The 19,198-nt window shown below is 35.0% G+C and overlaps 1 protein-coding gene across 1 annotated transcript in view; it reads left to right on the top strand.

Moving 5' to 3' along the window:
* The window catches only part of ARID2 (AT-rich interaction domain 2), a 208,680-nt gene that overhangs the window by 101,732 nt on the left and 87,750 nt on the right, over positions 1-19,198 (top strand). The window contains exon 4 of the mRNA XM_002687323.7: positions 13,964-14,097. Coding sequence (XP_002687369.1) covers positions 13,964-14,097 — 134 coding nt within the window. The remainder of the gene's footprint in view (positions 1-13,963; positions 14,098-19,198) is intronic.

Here is a 19,198-nt window from a genome sequence, read left to right as displayed (position 1 = left end):
CAATTTTCTGCTTGGTCAGATCCTCTGGAGAAAAAAATTGCAACCCACTCCAGTATTCTTGCCTGGAGAGTACCATGGATTGAGGGGCCTGGCAGGCCACAGTACATGGAATAGCAAGAGTCAGACAGGAATTATCGAGTAAACCACCACCACCACATGTACTTGATTATGCATTTACTTCTGTGGTGGTTGTTGTTTAGTTGCTGAGTCATGTCTGACTGTTCTTTGACCCCATGGAATGTTGCCTGCCAGGCTCCTTTTTCTGTGAGATTTCCCAGGCAAGAATATTGGAGTTGTGTGCCATTTCTTTCTCCAGGGCATCTTCCCAACCCAGGGATCAAACCTGCATCTCCTGTATTGCAGGCAGATTCTTGACTGGGAAGCCACCAGGGCAGCCATTTTACTTCTGTGGTACTTGTGTGAGAAGGACATTTTCAGTATCTAATTTAATAATGAAGAAACATTAGATAAATTTAAATTGAAGGATTTTCTGCAAAATAAGCACCCTCAATTATTTAAAATGTCAAGCTTATGAAAAAGAGAAATATTTTAAATGGTTTAGGAAAAACTGTTTGTGTGTGTTTTGAGGGGAGGTGGTGGGGTCAGGTTTGAGTGAAAAAAATATGATAAGGCAAATAGGCAATGTATAAACAATTGATATATCTGAATTGAGGACATAGGAGTTGTTTGTAGTATTCTTGTGACTTTAAATTTTTAAAGAAGAAGTTTATAAAGGGTCCTAAGCCCAGATAATTTGGCAGAGATTTTTAAATAATTTGGAAAAATTCTCTTTCCTACTTATGTGTACATAGACTTTTAATATAGTTTATTAGAGTTTTAAGACTTGTACAAAGTATTTTCAGCAAAAAAAAATCACATGGATGGAAAATTCTTTTTAAAAAACATTCCCCCCATTTTTTAAAATAAACTTTCTCCATAGCATGGGTTTCTTTTAAAAAGTAATTACTTTGTTTTCATTGTCAAAATTTCAGTTTTATTTTAAAGGGCAGATTAAATGTCTTTTTGTTTTCTTTTCTGAATTATATGTTTAGGTAAGATACTGCTCATCACCTAATGTTGTGACAAGAAAAGTTAGCAATTTGGGGACTTTTCAAAAGTAAAGTGTGTAAGTCTTAAGATTGGTAGCACTTTTAAATATTCTTCACTAAGAAACCATTCGACCTCTGTGGCCCAAAATATTTTTCTGTCACTTCAAATCTCATTATGAAGTACATTAGAAGATTTTGCCTTATTTCATAGACCTTTTTTTAAAAATATAATTGATCACATTGAAATTATATTGTGTCATTTTTGGTGCTTGTGAGTTCAAATTCTTTGTTACATTACCATGCCTGTACTTGAGCAGTACATGATAAGTGGTCACCTTACCCTTATAATCTTCACTCCCTGACCTCTTTCCCTTCTACCTTCTCTTTCATCTTCTCTCATCCCCTCCCCCAACTTCTTCCACCCCTTCCCATTAAAGTAACTGTTTCTTCATTGTGGCCTTAAGTAGAATTAATGTGTTTTTCTGAAAAGTTTCTTTGTATAATAGCCATTTGCTTATGAGAGTATATCTTCACTCTTACAACTTTCCTTTAAAGACTCACCAAAAAGTAGTTTTTTGTGAATTTCATTTTTTAAAATTTTATTTTATTTTTAATTTTATTTTATTTAACTTTACAATATTGTATTGGTTTTGCCATATATTAAAATGAATCTGCCACAGGTATACATATGTTCCCCGTCCTGAACTCTCCTCCCTCCTCCCTCCCCATTTTTTTTAAAGAGAACCTGGTAAATACGGTAAGCTCAGATATATTAGAAACATCTGTAGTTGAATTCAGCTCTATAGAAAACCCCCCACACAGTATAATTTGCTTTAATCCTTCTTTCTTCAACTTCTTATAGTGATTTCATGTCATTTTCTAACAGTATTTCTTTAGTTGCCATATTCTTCATGTATTAATTCAGCTATGTTTATCATAAGAAAATAAATGTTTTCCCAGTGATGTGAAAATTGGCCTTGGAAAGACTCTTGTAAATACTTATCACTGCTGCTGCTGCTAAGTCGCTTCAGTCGTGTCCGACTCTGTGTGACCCCATAGCCGGAAGCCCACCAGGCTCCCCCGTCCCTGGGATTCTCTAGGCAAGAACACTGGAGTGGGCCGCTATTTCCTTCTCCAGTGCGTGAAAGGGAAAAGTGAAAGTGAAGTCACTCAGTCGTGTCCGATTCTTAGCGACCCCATGGACTGCAGCCTACTAGGCTCCGCCTTCCATGGGATGTTCCAGGCAAGAGTACTGGAGTGGGGTGCCATTGCCTTCTCCAATATTTATCACTACATATACTTGAAATGAAATATATATTTAAACTTTAATAAGTTTTATTATGTTTCAATGACTTGAAAAATATTGTTGAAAAAAGTCTAAATGAGTCTTCAAATTCTGGATATTTAGAACATCTTACAAATTGTCAACAACATAAAAACTATAAGACTAGCCTAGGACAACATCAGGGCACATGAAGTCACAGTTCAGATAGGTTGTATTTAATAGTTTATAAATCTTTTGATAATTTCTTATTTGATTGCTTTGCCATTGTTGTTACTTCATAGTATTATTGATAATGAGCTCATGTGAGAAGTATTAGCCATTTTCTTATTTAGAGTTGCTTGCTCTAGCAAATTGTGGTTTCTTTGAAGGGTTCTATTAATGTTCTTATCCTTTCTGTGAGAGAGAGAGTTTAAAGTAGGTAATGTTAACTTTAAATAAATTTTAAATTAAATGTCCACTTAACCTAGACAGGAACAGGTATTAGTACATGGAATCTAATGAATGGTGAGGTTTCCGGTGGTTAGAAGTTAATGAATGAATGAGGATTCCATTGTTAGTCCCTTCATGTTGTCTCACATAGGATGAGTAACATATGGACTGCACTGCTAGATGAATGGAGCAGAGGAGGGAGCTGGCAGTTTCAACCTATCCATTAAGTGTTTCTCCCTATTGGAGTATCTTGTTTGTGTGTCCTGCTTTGAAGGGTATTCTTCTACAGAAACAAGAATTCTGGATCACTTGAAGGTGCAATGTTCTGAGAAAGTCTGTACTGGTAAAGGAGTAGACTGGAAATTATTTGCTGTGTTTGGTATAACAGGGGCACTATATGAGAGATCAAAGGGAGAAATATTCTAGAATTCTTCATTAATTAATTTTCAGTGCAGCAAGGATGCATCATTTTATTAAATAACCTTTGGTGTCCTTTGTTTAAATATTTTTCTCTGTCATCTACAGGTGAGTTTAATGTTGCAAAATGTTGGATGTTGAACTATCATTGAATTTCTGCAATAAAATCTTGAGTATGTATGTGTATTTAAGAAATATTAATAGATTGTTTTTTGTAGCATTTATATAGTCTTTTTTAACTGCAATTTTTATGAGATTTTGTTAGTTTTGCTAGATTAGTTTTCAGGGAGAGTCTAATTTTTTTTCGTAATTGGAAACATTTTATGTAGCAGTGGAAATAATCATTTATTTTAAAGTTTGAAATAACTCATTACTCTTTTCTGATGTTCTAAAATTATTTTTTTAATATCTAAATTTTATCTCACTAAAAAAGCTTAATACATACAGGTTTATCCACATCAAAACAAGACAAAACAAAACAAAAGCAAATAAAACTCTATTAAAGATGGGCTCAATAAAGGACAGAAATGGTATGGACCTAACAGAAGCAGAAGATATTAAGAAGAGGTGGCAAGAATACACAGAACTACTGTACAAAAAAGATATTCATGACCAAGATAATCCTGATGGTGTGATTACTCACCTAGAGCCAGACATCCTGGAATGTGAAGTCAAGTCAGCCTTAGGAAGCATCACTACGAACAAAGCTAGTGGAAGTGATGGAATTCCAGTTGAGCTATTTCAAATCCTAAAAGACGATGCTGTGAAAGTGCTACACTCAATATGCCAGCAAATCTGGAAAACTCAGCAGTGGCCACAGGACTGGAAAAGGTCCATTTTCATTCCAATCCCAAAGAAAGGCAATGCTAAAGAAGGCTCAAAGTACCACACAATTATACTCATCTCACATGCTAGTAAAGTAATGCTCAAAATTCTCCACACCAGGCTTCAGCAATACGTGAACCGTGAACTTCTAGATGTTCAAGCTGGTTATAGAAAAGGCAGAGGAACCAGAGATCAAATTGCCAACATCGGCTAGATCATCGAAAAAGCAAGAGAGTTCCAGAAAAACATCTATTTCTGCTTTATTGACTATGCCAAAGTCTTTGACTGTGTGGATCACAAGAAACTGCGGAAAATTCTGAAAGAGATGGGAATACCAGACCACCTGACCTGCCTCTTGAGAAACCTATATGCAGGTCAGGAAGCAACAGTTAGAACTGGACATGGAACAACAGACTGGTTCCAAATAGGAAAAGGGGTTCGTCAAGGCTGTATATTGTCACCTTGCTTATTTAATTTCTGTGCAGAGTACATCAGGAGAAACGCTGGGCTGGAAGAAGCACAAGCTGGAATCAAGATTGCTGGGGGAAATATCAATAACCTCAGATATGCAGATGACACCACCCTTATGGCAGAAAGTGAAGAGGAACTAAAAAGCCTCTGGATGAAAGTGAAAGAGGAGGGTGAAAAAGCTGGCTTAAAGCTCAACATTCAGAAAACGAAGATCATGGCATCTGGTTTCATCACTTCATGGGAAATAGATGGGGAAACAGTGGAAACAGTGTCAGACTTTATTTCTGAGGGCTCCAGAATCACTGCAGATGGTGATTCCAGCCATGAAATTAAAAGACGCTTACTCCTTGGAAGGAAAGTTATGACCAACCTAGATAGCATATTCAAAAGCAGAGACATTCTGAAGGCTGCGTTTTCACCTTGCTAATAGTTTCCTTTGTTGTGCAGAAGCTTTTAAGTTTAATTAGGTCCCATTTGTTTATTTTTGCTTTTATTTCCAATATTCTGGGAGGTGGGTCATAGAGGATGCTGCTGTGATGTATGTCGGAGAGTGTTTTGCCTATGTTCTCCTCTAGGAGTTTTATAGTTTCTGGTCTTATGTTTAGATCTTTAATCCATTTTGAGTTTATTTTTGTGTAAGGTGTTAGAAAGTGTTCTAGTTTCATTCTTTTACAAGTGGTTGACCAGTTTTCCCAGCACCACTTGTTAAAGAGATTGTCTTTAATCCATTGTATATTCTTGCCTCCTTTGTCAAAGATAAGGTGTCCATAGGTGTGTGGATTTATCTCTGGGCTTTCTATTTTGTTCCATTGATCAATATTTCTGTCTTTGTGCCAGTACCATACTGTCTTGATAACTGCGGCTTTGTAATAGAGCCTGAAGTCAGGTAGGTTGATTCCACCAGTTCCATTCTTCTTTCTCAAGATAGCTTTGGCTATTCGAGGTTTTTTGTATTTCCATACAAATTGTGAAATTATTTGTTCTAGCTCTGTGAAGAATACCGTTGGTAGCTTGATAGGGATTGCATTGAATCTATAAATTGCTTTGGGTAGTATACTCAGTTTCACTATATTTATTCTTCCAATCCATGAACATGGTATATTTCTCCATCTATTAGTGTCCTCTTTGATTTCTTTCACCAGTGTTTTATAGTTTTCTATATATAGGTCTTTAGTTTCTTTAGGTAGATATATTCCTAAGTATTTTATTCTTTCCGTTGCAATGGTGAATGGAATTGTTTCCTTAATTTCTCTTTCTGTTTTCTCATTATTAGTGTATAGGAATGCAAGGGACTTTTGTGTGTTGATTTTATATCCTGCAACTTTACTATAATCATTGATTAGTTCTAGTAATTTTCTGGTGGATTCTTTAGGGTTTTCTATGTACAGGATCATGTCATCTGCAAACAGAGTTTTACTTCTTCTTTTCCAATTTGGATTCCTTTTATTTCTTCTTCTGCTCTGATTGCTGTGGCCAAAACTTCCAAAACTATGTTGAATAGTAGTGGTGAGAGTGGGCCCCTTGTCTTGTTCCTGACTTTAGAGGAAATGCTAAAGTCATCTGAAGGAAAGCCTTCACAATGGGAGAAAATAATAGCAAATGAAGCAACGGACAAACAACTAATCTCGAAAATATACAAGCAACTCCTACAGCTCAACTCCAGAAAAATAAATGACCCAATCAAAAAATGGGCCAAAGAACTAAATAGACATTTCTCCAAAGAAGACATACAGATGGCTAACAAACACATGAAAAGATGCTCAACATCACTCTATCAGAGAAATGCAAATCAAAACCACTATGAGGTACCATTTCACATCAGTCAGAATGGCTGCGATCCAAAAGTCTACAAGCAATAAATGCTGGAGAGGGTGTGGAGAAAAGGGAACTCTCTTACACTGTTGGTGGGAATGCAAACTAGTACAGCCACTATGGAGAACAGTGTGGAGATTCCTTAAAAAACTAGAAATAGAACTGCCTTATGATCCAGCAATCCCACTGCTGGGCATACACACTGAGGAAACCAGAAGGGAAAGAGACACGTGTACCCCAATGTTCATCGCAGCACTGTTTATAATAGCCAGGACATGGAAGCAACCTAGATGCCCATCAGCAGATGAATGGATAAGAAAGCCGTGGTACATATACACAATGGAGTATTACTCAGCCATTAAAAAGAATACATTTGAATCAGTTCTAATGAGATGGATGAAAGTGGAACCTATTATACAGAGTGAAGTAAGCCAGAAAGAAAAACACCAATACAGTATACTAACGCATATATATGGAATTTAGAAAGATGGTAACAATAACCCTGTGTACGAGACTGTAAAAGATTACAGACACCGATGTATAGATCAGTCTTATGGACTCTGTGGGAGAGGGAGAGGGTGGGGAGATTTGGGAGAATAGCATTGAAATATGTATAATATCATATATGAAACGAGTTGCCAGTCCAGGTTTGATGCACGGTACTGGATGCTTGGGGCTGGTGCACTGGGACGACCCAGAGGGAGGATAGGGGAGGGAGGAGGAAGGAGGGTTCAGGATGGGGAACACGGGTATACCTGTGGCGGATTCATTTCGATATTTGGCAAAACTAATACAATATTGTAAAATTTAAAAATAAAATAAAATTAAAAACAAAACAAAACAAAAAACCTAGTAGGGCTATGGAAATGTGAATCTTTTTGCCATTTATTGCCAAAATAATACAGATAATATTTTGGTTTTGTTGTAATAAAGCAACATAAACAGACAAAAAAACCCCAAAAAAACAAAAGCAGAGACATTACTTTGCCAACAAAGGTCCGTCTAGTCAAGGCTATGGTTTTTCCAGTAGTCATGTATGGATGTGAGAGTTGGACTGTCAAGAAAACTGAGTGCTGAAGAATTGATGCTTTTGAACTGTGGTGTTGGAGAAGACTCTTGAGAGTCCCTTGGACTGCAAGGACATCCAACCAATCCATTCTAAAGGAGATCAGCCCTGGGATTTCTTTGGAAGGACTGATGCTGAAGCTGAAGCTCCAATACTGTGGCCGCCTGATGTGAAGAGTTGACTCATTGGAAAAGACTGATGCTGGGAGGGATCGGGGGCAGGAGGAGAAGGGGACAACAGAGGATGAGATGGCTGGATGGCATCACCAACTCAATGGACGTGAGTTTGAGTGAACTCTGGGAGTTGGTGATGGACAGGGAGGCCTGGCGTGCTGAAATTTATGGGGTCGCAAAGAGTCGGACATGACTGAGTGACTGAACTGAACTGAACTCAACTGAATAGTTTGAAGCCATGTGTGTGTTTTCTTATTGTCTTTCTCTCCTGAGGGATAAATCCTAGCTTATTTTCTGGGTTATAATTAATATCTGGCCTTTCTTTTCTTTTCTCTTACTTGTCTATTGCTTAAAAAAAGTTTAATTTTTTGCTTATGATCTTTATATACGTGGAATTAAATTAGTATTATTCTGAAATGATTTAACATTTTGTTGTTGGCTATTTTCATTGATCCGTGTTAGTTAACTAATTTTTACTAGCATATCATATTTCACTATATCAATATGCCACAGTATTTTTCTTCATACTATCCTTTGTGAATATTTTAGTTGTTTTCATTTTTGTCTAGTGCATATGCCTAAGAATATAATTGCTACATCACAAGATATTCTTCCTCTTCTCCTTTTCTCTGCATATTACATACATTAATGTGTTTATTTCTCTCTCGTTATTTGCAAAGTAACAATCTTGACTTTAATTTGATTGTTAAACAGTTGTAGAAATACTCCCAAGAACATATTTCCCTTAATATTAACTATGAGAATAAACTCATTTGATTACTCTTACTGTGTAAATAAGACACAATAGAATAATCAAAGGAGTAGGGTCATTCTGGATATTTCTAGGAATTATCTTTATCTTTGGAGCTTGCATATATCATCAATATATGTCTGATTGTTTTTTCTTTTCATTAATTTTTGCCTGATGATCCTTGCACCCTGACACCCCGGGACCTTTATGATATACCCAGTAAGCATTTTTTAACCTACAGAAATTCTTCTGTTATCTGAATGATAATGCTTCTGTTCACTGTATTCTGGTCTTTGCTTCAGGACTACTATTTCCCCCCATGTTTGGCTTCCTGTTATCATGCATGTTTCATTTTTATCCACCCCACTGTTTTCATCCTTTCTGTCTCTTCAAGAAGCCATTTCTTAAGCATGCCGTCTACATTACTGAGGTGACTTTTACATTGTCATGTCTACTTTTTCATTGTCCACTTTGCAGGGATAATCCTGGGCAAAGAAATGTCGTTCATTACTTTGCTGGTTTGCAAGTCAGTATTCTTGATTTTTGTGCTGGGATGTTTGATCTTGAAAGTTCCTTGTATGCCACATCAATAGAGGTCCCATTACCTGATTGTATCAGTCTTTTCATGCTAGTGCTTCTGATAGGTGCTCCACATCCCTGGATCTTTGGGTTCATTTTGACAAGCTTCAAGGTGAAGTTGAAAGGACTTTGCTTCTTTTGACAGCCACTGAATTCAGTTCAACTTTTCTTAAACAGTTGTCATTCTGATCCCATTATCAGATACACTCTCATATTTTATTGATCCTTAGTGGCTAAAGGAAATCCCAGTTGAATTTGCCTTTTTATGTGTTTTAAGATATCCTCTACTTTCCATTAGACCATCTTACTCTCTCAAGAATTGTTTTGCAAGTTAGTCTTATAAATCCTTGAAGTTGCTTTTAATGAATCAGAATTTCTGAAAGTTTTCTAAGTTAGAAATTATGCAGTATCTCTCAATTTTTAGTCTTTAACGTTCATTACAATTGGATTTAAGGAAAGATTAATATGCATTCCTTGAATTGTCATCTTTCCTGTAAACATTTCAAAAAGTTTTATATAAAAACTTTTATATAAATATTATATATTTTTATATAAATATTACATATATTTTTTAATTTTTAAGAATTCTACCAAAATATTTATAAATAAAGTTATGAGATACCTGGAAATTGCTTTAAAATAATTTGGAAAGTGTTGTGAAGATGGTAATTGTGTTATAGGTGAAACAAGGTTGACTGTGAATTTTTTCTTTCTTTTTTTTTTACTATGAATTTTGATATCCGCTGATGGGTACTTTTGTAGTAGTTTCTCTACTTTTATGTAAAATCATAAAGTTATTTTTAATTTTCCAAGGGTTAAATTTCTTTGAATTGATTGCAGTTAGAGAATGTGCCTTATACAGTATTTAATCTTAAATTTATTGTGGTTTCCTATGTGACTTGGCATATGATTAGTTTAATAATTTTTGTGGAGATTTGAAAAGAAAATCATTGTGTATCTAATAAATCAGTCTTATTGGTGATTATATTTAAATCTTCTGTGAACTAATTTTTTGTGTACTTAATCTATCAGATACTACAGGAGGCTAAATTTTTCTTCATTCATAACTGTACTGCCTATGTTATTTGATGGTGTCTTGAAAGGACTCTTCCTCCCTCTGTATTGGTCCTACATATTAAACTTTTTAATTGAATAGTGCCATTTAAAATAATTCTTATATTATGCTAAATGTTCACATTTGCCTTCATCCTTTAAATCTGTCATGTATGGCATAGGATCCACCACAAGTAAACTAGGGCCAAGTTGGAAAAAGAAGATGCAATTCACCCCACTTGTCTGTATGTAATGTTGAACTCAGGAACCTCGTTTTCTGTGTCGACTGTTGAGAGAGTAACTGCCATCTGGATTCCAATATTTTACTAGTCTTGAGTCAAAATGTCATGTATTAGGTAGATTACTGAAGGAGGTCTATAAATACCTGTTTGATTAAAATATATCAACTATTCAAAGCAGTGTAATCGACTTGGAGAAGAAAGAGAAATGTGTAGTCTAATTTTTGTAGTTAAATGAGTGAACACTGTATATATGTCAGTGTATGAGCTCAGGGTCATGTTAGAGAATTATATCTGAAGACCTAGATTTTGAAATGTAACTTTGTATTTTAGCTGTTTTCTCTTGTCTATTAATTTAGTTTTTAGAAGTATAGCTCTTTGAAAACCAAAAAAGGACTTTATGCTTAATAATTGAGAGAGACAAGAATCAGAACTGGATGCCAAACCCTCTGTTGAACTATGAAAGGTCGAGTCTCAGTTGGAAATGTTTAATCATGAATGAGAACAAGTGCTGACGCTCAAGCCAGGGAAATAAAATTTCAAAAAGTATAACAATTTGCCTAAGCCATAAATTTCTGGAGATTGGAATTATGTAAAGAATCCGTTTGGAGGAATAGAGTTAGAAGAGTCAAGGGACCAGAAGTCATATATTTTAAAAATTGTATGAAAATTTGAATTACAGAGGGGTTTATGTATATAGCATATACTGTTTATTACTAGTACTTGTGGTGTTTCAGTCACTCCATTTTGCTTATGCTCCATTTTGAGTGTTTCAGAAAGGAAAAGGTATTTATGGTTTTTCTTTACTAGTAACGTTTTCTCCCCAAGTTTTAAATCTACTACATTCAATTATGGAATTCCCAGGTAAAGAACCTGCCTGCCATTGCAGAAGACATAAGAGACGTGGGTCTATCCCTGGGTTGGGAAGATCCCCTGGAGAAGGGCATGGCAACCCACTCCAGTATTGTTGCCTGGAGAATCCCATGGACAGAGGAGAATACCAGGCTACAATCCAGAAGAATTGCAGTAGTGTGTGACTACTGCAGTGGCTTCGCATGCACATACACTTAACAATGAATAACGGATTTATAAAGAGCGTCTTAAACATATTGTTAGTATAACGTTTTGATTTTAAAATTTTACTTTTTCATTGTTATTTTGATTTTATTTAAATGATGTTAGTTAAGAAAAATTATCTTTAACTTGGTTTTAACCATTCCACAGTGAGCTCAATTCTGAAAGAACGTACTTTGTAAAATACCTCTATCGCTACTATTGCCTGCATTATTTCATGTAATGTAGATAAACCTTCATTTGCAGAAAATGTCACATGATTTTTGAGCAGTTGTGTTCAAATTTGGGTAGACTCTTCTTTTGATGATTTTGGCATTAGAAATTCAAAAAGGATAGGTTTGATTTATGACTCATACATAAGTCTATGCTAGAGAGAGACTGTCTCTTTTTAATCATATTTTTGTTTTGATTTATATTCTTTGGCTGTAAATTTTATCTGCTAGGGTACATCACCAGGATCAGGGTGAAATATATGCAGCTGTATACTGTCCTCAGTGCTCAAGGGTTATATGTGGGCATATGTCTCTGCTTTTGTATCTCTGGCAGTGGAGAAAAGTGTTGGGTTCATTAGCTGTCAAGCTACCATTTAGGAAAGAGTTCCTTGCTCAAGTTGAGCTTATATGGAGAACTTAGAAGGAATTGAAAGGGGCAATTTACTTCCTTTTTACTCTCCAAGATGTGAATTGTTGTGCCTTGGAAAGCTGGAAGGGAAAAATGAAGAATTATGATGAGTATCCTTGCTATTAGTTTTTATACCTAAATTTACAGCTTTCATTCATCCTACCTTGAAAGTTACAATTTGCTACTAAAAACACAGCAATACTTCTGAGATCATTGATACCCCTCTCCCTCATCTCAGCTATCTGTTAACTATAAAAGCAAAGGGTTTTTAAATAGTGACTAATGGACTTAATACCTGCCTGGTTCAGGAATGATGGAAAGACTGACCTATAAAATGATCACATCTAGAACTTCACTATGATATTTTTCAGCTTGCTTCTTATGAAGTATAGTAACAAGTTCATTAGGTACAGTATTGTGTTTGACAGGGGTTTGACCAGTTGCTTCCCTATTTAAAAATCTTTCTTGTGGGAATCTTATTATAAACTGGTAGGTGATGATAGATTATCAATTTGGATATTTAATTCTAATTAATATTAAGAAGATTGACTATACCCAGTGATGGTGATATTGTGGGAAACACAGGAACAGTCTTATAAGTTGGTCAAAATATTTTGGGCACATCACTTTTGAGTGAGGATTTGGTCGTATTTCCTATTTAAAGTGATCATACCATTTCCACTGTCTATGGAGAGGAAAATATTCAAACAAGTGCTGAGATTAAGCTAATTGCTGCATGGCCTGTAATAGCAAAAAACAAAACTGCTGCTGTTGCTGCTAAGTCATTTCAGTCATGTCCGACTCTGTGCGACCCCATAGACGGCAGCCCACCAGGCTCCGCCGTCCTTGGGATTCTCCAGGCAAGAACACTGGAGTGGGTTGCCATTTCCTTCTCCAGTGCATGAAAGTGAAAAGTGAAAGTGAAGTCGCTCAGTCGTGTCCGACTCTTAGCGACGCCATGAACTGCAGCCCACCAGGCTCCTCCATCCATGGGATTTTCCAGGCAAGAGTACTGGAGTGGGGTGCCATTGCCTTCTCCGAAAAACAAAACTGAACATACCTAAATACGACACCAGCAATCTAGTTAAAATTATGATATATCAGTCAGAGCATATATTATACAGCTGTTAAAAATGACTGAGGTACGGCTGCGCAGGAGCAGGGCAGGGTAATTGAGTCCGAGAGAAAAAGAGGACCCAGAGACCAGGAGGGCCCTCCTTTGGAAGGTCAAGCCATGCCTGGCAGGTTGAGAGGCCAGTTGCCTTCTGGGAGCTGGACACAACCCTCTCCCCAATCTAGAGTTGTGCAGTGGAGGCCTTTTCTCCTAGATTGAATGTGAAACTAGGCAATAAGATACCCTTCCCATCTGGGAGATAAGGTTACAGAGACCTCTCCCATAGTTTATCATTGTTGCATTGATGATTATTATTATTATTAATTATTATTATTTTATGTCATGTGCATCTGTCCTCTCTCCTATTCTCTTTCTGACATTCCAGACCAGGCCCCTTCCTAGTCCTGGGGCTGATTGAGTCTAGAACCCTTTGTTAGTGTGAAAATGTGTGTCATGTACAGAGTGACAATAGAAATAAATGTTTGGTTTCTTGTGATCAAAAAAAAAAAAAAAAAAAGACTGAGGTAGTACTCTATGTATTGACCTGCAGGATCTCTAAAATCTGTTGTTAAAATAGGCACAAAAAATATACTGAAGGCACATGTGATAAGTGAGATGGGGAGGCCAGGGACTCTTCTCACTTTTACATTGTTGTTACAATGACCATGTATAATTTGTTTTAATCAGTAAATAAAATGTGCTGTTATTTATGTACATGTAGTTGTCCTTTGATAGTCTTTACTTTTATATTTTTATTTGTACAGTAGTTTGGTCTTTTCTAGGCATTTAAAAGCACTTTTAGAACTATTACATTGAGTTTGTCTCCAATATTACTACTGAAGTGACTATTCCACTAATATAAGAAGTTTGTGGTATCTTGTTAATATTATTGTTATTTTTAAATTTAGGGCCTCTAGAAAAAGAAAACAGATCTATGTGGTAGGAGTTAAAATATACAACATGAATCTATTTTTAAATCTCTGCTGTGCTGTTTTTCTGTTTCAGTTACCTAGAAAAGTACGAGAAAGTTCATCATTTTGGGGAGGATGATGATGAGGTACCACCAGGCAATCCCAAACCACAGCTTCCTATTGGTGCAATTCCATCTTCCTACAATTACCAGCAACACAGTGTGTCAGGTAAATATCACTGGAAAATGAAAAAGGCATAGGTACACAGTTTTGAGTTCAAATAGAAATCATCCCATGAATTGAATTGGTCCCTTATTTTGCACATGAAAATACTGAGAGCCTTGGGTTACTGCAGCTTCTAGAAATCAGCATGTCACTGGTATAAGGACCCTGTCTGTCACAGCCTACATGGAAGACTTTAGTTGCAGGAATTTTTAGAGTTACAAATATACGTACACTTTCAAATGAAATTTGTTTTTTTTAATTTGGTTAAAGATCAGTTTAACCTAAATTGTCATTAAAACGAGAAGAGGAATGTCCTGTTAGAATTAAGGAAGCCAAAAAATACTCATAGCATCTACTAGATTTTTTACAATTCCTGGCATTCCCAGCACCAGAATTTCTCAGAAATGTTTCTCACTATGTTTCAACTGTTTTCCTGCCATGGTACCAGGGACTTAAGATTTTTTCATTCAAGTCATTCCTATAATGGTTATAGAGGAATCTGCAGCTAAAAAGAACAAGACTCAAGTTGGAAATAGTCAGGTTGAGAGTCTAATGAAGAGGTTCTCGAGGCAGTGTTGATGAGATTTCCAGTGTTTGTGGCTCCAGAAGGTGATGACTAGGAAGAGAGCTCTGAAGAGATAAGCAGGTCTTTTCTTTATTCACCAATATTTGGCCAGAAAAAGAGGAGATAATATCTTTTTCAAGAGGATAGTCTTTATAAAAATATACAGATATCTTGATCTTTATTATTATTCACTGGTACTAATACTGATCTTTTAGGTAATCCTTAGGTTTAAGCTCTCTCATTTGTGCCAGTATCACTGATTTAAAGTTTTCATGGTCTATTTTCAAGTTTCCTCCATGTTGAATTTGACCCTATTTCTTTTCCAATCAGTAATAGCTGAGGAAACAGAATTTCCTAGAATCTGTGATTTTCAGTAGAAGAGACTTCATCTGATGATTTTGCATAACTGAGGCTTGGGGGAGGGGTTGTAGCAGTGGTGAGTGCAAACCAAATCTACCTTTATTTTTAACAAGAAGTTATCACCTCAGGAACCAATGTTAAAGGACAACATTTTTAGTCATCGTGTAAAAGATCTTGCTTACCGTTTAAGCTGGTTAAATAAAATGAGGTGGTTTGTTAGGTAATATGCTTCCCATTTTTAGGAAGAGCTAATGACCATTATTTAATTCAAGGATGTTATAGAGGCTGTTCCTATACTGAATGAGACCTGGTACTGTAACCTTTAAGACCGTTTTGTAACTCTGTGTTACTGCTACACTATAGCAACAACAGAACTGTCTATTCTTATAGGTTAAATAGAGCTTGGTGTGTATTACACTTCTCAAACTAACCCATTTCAATATTAGATCTAGTTTAAAATGAAATTTTTTTCTGGATCTCCCCCCACCCCCCCCTTCCCTGGTTTAAGCATGATTTACTTCAAGAAAGAAGATACTGCTGGTATTTCCGAAGTCTATTGAAAGTCATTGCTAGAACTTTGCAGTTTTTAAAGGAATGATAGAATTCTTAATCTGGTGTTATAATAACTAACTCCTTTCTGATATGCTGTCATATGCCTGCCTTTTGTTATTTAAGGAGAATCTGAGCAGTTATATAACATATGTAGCATGTTTGACAGAATCAGGATTGGGGACTGATAAGAAATAGAAATTACTGGGGAACATCAGACTACAGTATATCTGATTCATACTGAAAAGAGGTGGTGTTTCAGGGCAGCATTTATGAATTTGAAGGTGCTTTTTATTATCCCAGAAGGAGCCATCGCAACATTATGACAGTGTTCTAAAAATCAACATGACTATCAATATATAAAACAAATCCTTCATCAATGATTCTTTTCAAATGCCATTAAGGAAATATAGTAAGCTTCATAGCTGTCAGTGTGTATGTGTGTGCATATTTAAATAAACACCAAAGTAAAATTACATAGTGGTAGATTAAAAGCCTTAGGATATTTTAGGTAGAACATTTAAAAGATTTGTGTCTACATCTTTGATCATATAGCATTACTCTCCTTGTAGGTTTGGATTGATGTATTTGGATACATGTATTTATCTAGAGATGCTTACATTTAAAAAAGCTATTGTAAAACAATACTTTGAAAGATAATATGGTAAATTTAAATTGGCATTTAGTATGAAGTACAATTCTACTCATAATTGTCATAATAGAATATTGTACATTGATAGAATATGGAACGAAAATTTTATAAGGCTATTGACTCCTTTTGCCCAGTGACTTTAAGCAGCCAAATATGTATTAGGTACATTTTGCTTTGAATTTTAGAATTATTAAACTTTGGCATCAAAATATGGTGATTTTTGTCATTTATTTGCATAATTGTGCACATTTTTCCTTGCCATGAGGACCTAATCTTTTGGTTTTCTTCTTTATTCTTTCTTCCTTGGTATTGATTTGGATACAGTCAGTTCTGCAGAATTGTACTGTAGATTACTAAGAACTTTTTGTTCATCTTCTCTTTCCCTTTAAAATTAAAAAATTAATTTCTAAATTAAAATTTTTAAATTCGTTTGCAGTATCTTTAGTAGAAAAATTCTGAAAGGTGAAACTGACACATGACAAACACATTGAAATTAATAGTATTGTAGAATTTAAGAGCTAGCTAGGATTTTAGCGATCATTTAATCCAATTTAATCATTTTGGCCAAAGGAGGCCAAGCACACTATCCATTTACATTTTTGTTACTTAAATTTGGAAAAGCTTTATACAGGAAGATTTATTATTTTGATTTTATCAGTTGTATTAATATTTGAGCAAAGATTTTCCTTTACATGTCCTGTATTCTTACAGATGCTTGAACTACAACAATCACTGCCAGTATCAATGAAAAGAATGCACTGTATGATATTTGTAATACAAACAACATTCCAGGCACAATTCTCCCTTTCCTCTAAACTGATTACCTCAGATTCAGTTAAATTTGTCAGCAGTGATATGTTTGTATAGACATTGTGTGAAGAACATTGAAAATTCCCAATCTCATTCCTGTTATAAAATTGTACCTATTCAAACATACCTCCTTGGGGATGGGAAGGGATGCTCTTAAAATCTTGTAAGCATTTCTCTTATATTATATTCCTAAGAAGGAATCTTTACCAAACATCATATAGTTAAAGGACTTTTCATAATTATCATATTAATTTATTTTATTTTAATTGGAGATGTCTTTTGGCAAAGTCATTCATGTAAGGATGTATTGAGTTGAATATATGGTGGCATCTGTTATTCTTCAGTAGCAAACAGACCAATTCCAAGATCATATTGAAAGCACAACAAGACTGTGACAGATGTTGAATTATGGGTTCCAGATTTTTATTTCTATTGGAAATTTGCCTGAAAATTTTGTGGAATCTAAAGACTTAACTATTGCTGAAACTTGGCATCTCATGATCAGTTCCAATGTGCAATAAATACCAAAATGTATTTCTATGTTCACAGAAGTCATGTTACATTTTCCTAAGATATTTATGTTATATATGAGAAATGTTCAACCTTAAATATTATAAAGAATCTATGTCAATTCATGTATAATTATATTGTGATACTTAAGGAGAAATTCCTAGAATATTTTAATATTGAAGAGGTGTCTCTTCAAATATCTGTTGGGAAGTGAAGTTTCTTACCTACATGATTTTCTTCTGTGGAATGTTGTGACAATAGATTCCTACTTGCATTCCATTTAGTGACATTCTTAAAAGATTTTTTTTCAAATCCATATTTGCTGAAATGTTTTGTGTAGCAGTTTTCTAACTCTTGTTTCTTTCCTTTTCCCATTACACTAGTTAGATCTTGTATGATAAATGTATTAGGGGTATATGTCTTAGGACATAGCTGCCAAGGCCTAAATTGCACCAGTTTAGAGTCAGTAATTATAAAAATACAACATTTTCTAATATATGTATTATGATTATATACTAGTTTTCTGTAATCCTATCTTCAAAGTTTTTAAAATGTTTCAATTCTCCTACATAAAATTTTAGTTAGGAAAAGATTTGTTAGAACACGAAAGTTTGAACTGTAAAGGTAAAAATTCATAAATCAGACTTCATCACAATTAAACCTTCTGTTTTTTGAAGACATTGTTGAGAAAATGAAAAGGGAAACCACTCACTATCTGGAAGAAAATATTTACAAAACAAATATTAGATAAGTGGCTCATATTCAGAATATTTTAAACTGACAGTACCAAGTGCTGACAAGGATGCACACGAGCACCAAGAAATTTCATGCATCACTGATGAAAAGACAAGATATTACAGCTAATTTGGAGAACTTTTACAGTTTCTTAACAAAGTTAAACATACATTTTATATGACCGAGCAATCCAAGAGAAATGAAGAAATATGTCTGCACTAAGTCCTGTGTGTGAATGTTATTAGCAACTGTATTCAGAAGTGCTAAAAACTGGAAACAGTCCAGATGTTCTTCAGCTAGGGAGTGGATAAACAAATTGTGTTATAGCCATAATACAACAATTAAGACATACAACCCATAGCAATAAAAAAGAACCAATTACTGATACATACATTAAAATGGGTATCAACCTCAACATCATTTTGCTAAATGAAAATAAATCAGACACAAAAATATAAGTATTGTGTGATTCTTTTTATTTGGCATTTTGAAATAAAGTAGATCAATGGTTGTTTATGGATAAAGGGGGACACATCAACTACTAAGGAGCATAAAGAAGCTTCTTTGGGATGATAGAAATACTCCCTTATCTCCATTGCAATTGTGGTTAAAAGACTTTCAGAACTCCTAGAACTGTAGAACTGAAAGCATGAACTTTACATTTTAGTTAAATGTCAAAAAAAATCTTACCTGAAAAAGTAATAATCCTCCCAAAACTGGGTAAAGAAGGTAGGCAATGTGTTTTGAAACATGATGTTGTTAAAAATTCCAAAGGAACCAGGCTTTCTGGCTTATAGTACTTAAAAAATCAGAAAAAGTTCCTTGAAATGCAAGAATAAAAAGTGTAGATTAGGTATATTAAAATAATGATACAATAGTTTGGCAGTGATATCAAAGAGAATATATGTATTTCTTGTATATTA

The sequence above is a fragment of the Bos taurus genome, chromosome 5, assembly GCF_002263795.3.
Source record: "Bos taurus isolate L1 Dominette 01449 registration number 42190680 breed Hereford chromosome 5, ARS-UCD2.0, whole genome shotgun sequence".
Taxonomy (NCBI): Eukaryota; Metazoa; Chordata; class Mammalia; order Artiodactyla; family Bovidae; genus Bos; species Bos taurus.
This window is presented reverse-complemented; position numbering and strand designations above follow the sequence as displayed.